The 6,115-nt window shown below is 43.7% G+C and overlaps 1 protein-coding gene across 1 annotated transcript; it reads right to left on the bottom strand.

Annotated features, from left to right (window-relative positions):
• On the bottom strand, window positions 1-3,329 carry LOC122625151 (serine/threonine-protein phosphatase 2B catalytic subunit 2). The gene has a single exon (XM_043805091.1). The coding sequence runs from the start codon at window positions 2,686-2,688 to the stop codon at window positions 943-945; it is 1,746 nt and encodes a 581-aa protein (XP_043661026.1). The 5' UTR covers window positions 2,689-3,329; the 3' UTR covers window positions 1-942.
• Window positions 3,330-6,115: the final 2,786 nt, after the last annotated feature.

The raw sequence follows: 6,115 nt of genomic DNA, 5'->3' as shown, positions 1-6,115 counted from the left end.
TTTCACTTTCAATGTTTAATTCGTATAAGGAACATTTATGGACTATTGCGGCACATATTGCAAATGGTTTCGAAATTGTTTGCTTGTTTCTTTTTTTCTTTTGTTTTCTATGCAAGATTACATTTCTAGAGTTCAAGGATTACGATTATTACAAAAATGACCTTTGCTCATTTCAAATTTCATTACACTTTCGGTTGCATCTCGGCACTACGCTTCGATATTTCTAAATAATCATATGTATACATATATGTACGCTTCTTTTTGGCGCTGCTAAATGTTTGGAACAGATTAGCGCTGGATTTTTTCCCATCTCTTCAATTAGATAAAGTGCTTCCTGCTGCTGGGGATTTGGGGTTTTTTCGCTTTTTCTTCTTAAATTATCGCAGGGAGGGGTTTCGGTTTGCTTTTTAGCTTATTTGCGGTTTTGTTCATTTTCCATTTTTAAAATCTGCCCATTTTCAGTTTATACATTACAACTTAAGCTAGGTTATGGGTTACGTTATGGGTTGGTTTTCTGCTATCGAGAAAGGGAATTTTCCTTGGGTGCCGGCGCGCCAAAGTATGCCACACATAATTCTAATATCCAATGTGCGCGCGCCTGCGTAAAAACAAATCTCTGCTCCGTGCCGTCGGTTTGGAGGCTCTGGGCCATGGACATAGACATGGGCATGGGCGTGGGCAGGGAGCTGGTGCGGGATCACATACGAAATGCAGGGGGTTATGACAAGTACTTAGAATTAGAATTGGTTTTAGTATTTAAGTTGTTGCTCTGCCACATTAAGTTTAATTAAGGTTCCGTTCGGTTGGTGTTCTTTGTGTTGCCTCCGCTCCGCTCCACTTAGCCCCTTCTCCAGACCAATCCTCGCCAGACTCCTCCGTGCCGCATCTGTATCTGCATCAGCATCTGCATCCTCGTCCTGCAGCCGCACTAGATGGCACAGCTTACCCATGTCCAGCCCCATTGTTGCCGCCCTGCTGACTGTGCTGATTCGGATCCTCGCTGGGCGTGGGCGGCTGGTCCCGCCGCGGCGGCATCCGTTCGTTGACGGCATCCAGGCCCTTGGCCTCCGCGAACGAGGTAATCTTGTGGTTGGGCGAGAAGCCCTGCATGGCGTTCTTGAGCGACTGCTTGCCGCCGGAGAGGGCGCCGAGGGGCAGGGCGCCCGTGGGCGTCAGGCCCTTCAGCTGCAGCACCGACTCGGACTCCTCGCGCAGCACGGAGAAGACGCGCGCCATCTTGCCGATGGCACGGATCTTGTTGCGGATCACCTCCTTGCGCAGCGCCGCCTCGTCGTCGGAGAGCGGCTCCTCGCTCTCCTCGGTCATGAGCTCGTCGTCGGAGCAGATGTTCAGCACGTTCACCAGCATCTCGGTGACCTTCTCGCCCACGAAGGGCAGCGACCAGGTGAACACGTCCATGAAGTTGGGCAGCCAGTACGGGTGCGGCGAGCAGTTGAACTGCCGGATGTTCATCACGTTGTTCTCGTACTTCAGCACCGCCGCCTTGTTGTTGTACACGTCGAGATAGTTGGGCGCCGAGAAGATGGTGATCAGCGAGGGGAAGCCGGTGGTCTGGCTCTTGCGGTACATGCGGTAGCCGGCGTCCTGCGCCTCGTGCGCCCGGATGATCGACAGCAGGTTGTTGTTCTGCAGGAAGTCGCAGCAGGCGGCGTAGCTGTAGAAGTACGAGCAGCCGCGCACGGAGTTGTGCGTGTAGAAGTCCGAGTTCTTCTCGTTGCCGAAGTCCTCCAGCGGATCGGACCACAGCAGGTCGCACATGGGGCCGAAGGCGGGCGGCTCCTTGAAGCGGTCGAGCCGCCGGATGTCCTCCAGCTCGTGTATCTCGGGCGACAGGCCGCCGTGCACGCAGAGGAACTGCTGGTTCATGAGCGCCGCCAGCGGCAGGCAGTCGAATGCGTCCATGCAGGCGTCGTACACGCGCTCCGAGTACTTGATCTTGCACTCCTGCTTGAAGGTGAAGTACTCGGTTAAGTGCCGGCACTCGTGGTTGCCGCGCAGCAGGAACAGCGTCTGCGGATAGGTGATCTTCAGCGACCACAAATACAGGACGCACTCGATGCTGAAGTAGCCCCGATCGACGTAGTCGCCCAGGAACAGATACTTGGTGCTCGCTGGCGATCCGCCCACTTCGAACAGCTTCATCAGGTCGTAGAACTGGCCGTGGATATCGCCGCACACCGTCACCGGTGCCTCGATATCGATCATCGTTTTCTCTTGGCGCAGCAGGGCGGCTCCGTCCTGGATGATCTTCAAAGCGGGCGCCTCCTCGATTCTGCCCTCCAGGATGAAGTGCTGCTTGAGCAGCTCGTGGTTGGGCTTGCCCGTCCGCTGGTCGAACACCTCCGCCAAGGTCAGCTTATGGCTGGGCGGGAAGGGAACGCTGTCCACCACCCGTTCCTTGGTGTTTACTGCCGTGTGGCCGCCGTGCAGCTTTCCAGTGCTCGCTCCTGTGCCCGTTCCCGTTCCCGTGCCTGTGTCCGTTCCAGTGGTGGGACTGCTGTTGTCGCTGTTGTTGCCCGCTGCAGCGGTACTGCTGCTATTGTTGTTGTTGTTGTTGTTGTTCGAGGCGGTACTATTGGCATCTGTGGCTTCCGCTGCTCCGGCACTGGCGGTGCGGGCACTTGTTGCCGCCTGGGCAACGCTGCTGCTCTGGTTATTCGAAGACATGGTCGGGACTCCTGTTTCCGTTTCTGTTTGGGTTTTGGTCTCGGTTTCGGTTCTGATGCTACTGCTTCCCGTTTCCTTTTTCCTGGTTTCTATTCCGGGATTCGGAATCGGACTGCTCCTCTCCCGCTCCCACTTCCACTAAGGCTCTCGCTCTCCGCTCCTCTGTCCCTCTCTCTCTTTCTCTCGCACGGCTCAGTTCTGTTTCCACTGCCCACACACAAACGCACACACACGCTCGCACGCTCACTCACTCACTCACACTCTGGCACTTTCCTTGGCTGCTGCTGCTGCTGTGTGGTTGTTGCTGCTGTTGTTGTTGCTATTGTGGTAGTTGTTGTTGTTGGAGTGCCTGGTGAGCCGCTTTATCGCCTTCCAGCTTTGATTCGCTTTCCTTTCCTTTCCGCTGGCTTTGCTTAGCTTTGCTTTGATTTTTAAACGCTGACTCCGCTGCTTTCTTTCGTGCCCTGCGCCGCTGACCTAGCCGTTTCCAAAAGTGCTGCTTTCACTAAACAACAATCATATTCACTCTGTCTTTAGTATTCGCTGTTTTTTTCGCTACGGCCCTGCAGACGTCGTAATTTCTCTCTTTCGCTACGTTTTTTTTCTCGCTTTTTTTAATGGAATTTTCAGCAGTGTGACCGTGGCTCAAAAGCTCAAATATACTGCTGGCCCGCTGGAATGTGTACTCCAGCCGAGACTCGAACCTGGAAGGGCATGGAAGTTGTAGAGTAAAGCACACGCAGCATTAAAAATTCCCCTTAAATATTATATCTAAGTCTTATATCTGCGTTCTAACAATATATTTCTTTTAAAGATATAGATAACAAAGTAAAAGTAAGATCTTAACAACTACGGCGAAGCAATGTACTAAAAGGTGCTAAACTCCGATAAGATACGATTTAGATATCTAATATCCAATTGGATTTGGGACATTTCCAAAATGCTAACTAGAAAAAAGTTATTTTTTGAAAAGCTAATGCAATCTATGAAGCCTTTAATCTTTACTTGACTTAGCAACATAATTAAATGAATAAAAGTGCGAATATACGAGCCCAAATGCTGAATGTATCGGCATCGTCATCAATATAAATAGAAACAATGCCCGCAGCTTCGTAAATGGAGTTCTTGGCCACCTGTCGGTTTCGCCCCACTTACCGGTTCCTTAACTTTCGAGCAAATTTCGAGCCTTCTGATGGATTTGCTTCCCATGATTAAATATGTATATGCTTATTCTGAAATTCCCCGGTGGCGAAATCGACTCAAACGAACTTTTAGAGGAAATAATAAATGTGCGCGCATTTTATTCTCAGGATAGGTACTTGTATATTTTTTTAATGTTTTTGTATTTGTTTTTTTTTTGCTTGTTTTTTTTCTTTTTGTTAATATTAATTATGTTAATAACATTGATAATCATTTTGTTTTCATTGGGTTTCTTCATTTTGTTTTGCATTCACTTAAGGTTAAAACTTGTTGTCTGCATTTTGTTGTTGCCTTCATTTATTCTCCATCGTCAACATCGTCAACATCTCCATTATCATCTTTATCTTGTAAATTAATTTGTTATCTTCCTTGGATTGCATACAATTTTTGTCACAACGGCGCAAATTTTATGTAATTTTTGCCAGCCAGCTGCCCTTTTGCAATACAGTTTATAAATTTGTTAATCCATTAACTTTTGTTTCGGTTTAATAATAAAATTGAAAATTTTTAAGAGATTTATCTAGATGTGATGTTTTCTTGTTTGTTAATTTGTTATGTTGCATTTTTAATATTATTTATTTGGTTTTTGGTTTTTCTTTTCCCATCTTTCATCCATTTGTTTTGTTTTGTTTTTAATATAAGTATATAAACTTTTTGCTTTGACAAAGTTTTTTCAACTTATATTTATCATACATGTTATATATAAATAAATGTTTAAATATATATAAAATATGCATTTAAATTGATTTATCCAAAAGGTAAAGTTTTAATTGTTTTTTGGTTTTTTTCTTCACTTGGTTTTTTCTTGTTTTTTTGTTTTTACTTTTCTTTGTCCATTTCTTTTTTTTTTGTTTATAATATATATTAAATTGTTTTCTTTTTCGTGTAAAGTTTTAAAGCATTCGAGGGCAGGAAGTAGATGTTGAAAAATACATGTATCAAAAAAATTAAGGTAACGTATATAATTACATACATACATACATATGATGAAAAGGTTTTCATTCGCATTGCAATGGATGAGATGAGTGGAAACGAAAAACAAGAAATCTTCCCATTTTCTCTTTATTCTCGTTAAATTTAATAAGTGTATATACGATTATAAAAAAAAACAATTGTTTAACAAAATGGCTTACTTAAAGCGACTTAAATATTTGATTGTACATAGTAGTTCAAGCTAATCGATAAACTAACAGTCTAACGGAAATTCAATAAAAACTCTAAAAACGTTTTTTTTTAAATGTTTTTCGATATTAAACTGAGTGTGATATTGATTGTAATCTGCCAATCTGATTTAACTTTCGGCTGAAATTTGAGTATAGTTGTTTATGGGCATTTTTTCATCACGTTTGGCTATCTTTAAATATCGTTTTCACACTTAAAAAGCTGCCCAGATGTGTGCTACGAAAGAGTTTTCGAATCGAGTTCGTTTGTTTTTCATACCATATATATAGGCAGCTTTCGAAATGGTTTTGAAACTCAAGGGATTTGTAAACGGTGCCGAAAGTCGAGTTCAAAATGGGACCCCATTCGTTTTGAATATTGAAATTGCGGTTTGCTGTAGTTGGTAATTTGGTTTTAACTTTATATTCGCTTCTTCATCTTCTTCTCTTGTATTTCCTATTCATATACATATGGTGTAGTAGAAAATGTACCGATAAAAAGTGTTATTTCCCTTTGCTTTTGTTTTTGGTTTTCGCATTTTTGCTGGCTTCTCTTCTGAGGTCACCGAAACGACAGAGAGAAAGACATAGAGATAGAGAGAGAGAGGAGATAAAGGGTCAAGGTCGAAGTCGAGTCGGGAGTTTCACAGTGCGAAAGAGACGGAGAGAGAGAGAGAGAGATGGAGTTTTAGAAAGAGAGCGAGAAAGAGAGAGAAGAGCAGGACAACGGGAGAATGGAGAGGTTAGAGCGAGAGGGGTAGTTGTTATTATAATTTTGTTTCGCTTTTGTTTAGTTCTTAGGCTTCGTGTATATAGTATAAAAGTATTTTTTATATATTATTTGCTTACTCGTAATATGTTATATATTTTGGTTTTTGGTTTCTTCTCATATATGTGTATATTAATTAAATGTACTTTGGTTTTGCATTTGCTTTTTTATGTTAGAAGAGCGCGCTAATTTGTAATTTTTCATTTTTTTTTTTCAATTTTTTTTATTGTGGGAACGTTGGAGGAGAGAAAAGTATTCAGTTATATGCTATACATATGTATACGGGTTGCGGTAATTT

The sequence above is a fragment of the Drosophila teissieri genome, chromosome X (genome assembly GCF_016746235.2).
Source record: "Drosophila teissieri strain GT53w chromosome X, Prin_Dtei_1.1, whole genome shotgun sequence".
Taxonomy (NCBI): Eukaryota; Metazoa; Arthropoda; class Insecta; order Diptera; family Drosophilidae; genus Drosophila; species Drosophila teissieri.
The sequence above is the reverse complement of the archived record's forward strand: the minus strand, read 5'-3'. Positions and strand labels throughout refer to the sequence as shown.

Bases quoted from the DNA above. Each gene is read 5' to 3' on its own strand.
- LOC122625151 (XM_043805091.1), bottom strand. From the start codon at position 2,688: ATGTCTTCGAATAACCAGAGCAGCAGCGTTGCCCAGGCGGCAACAAGT.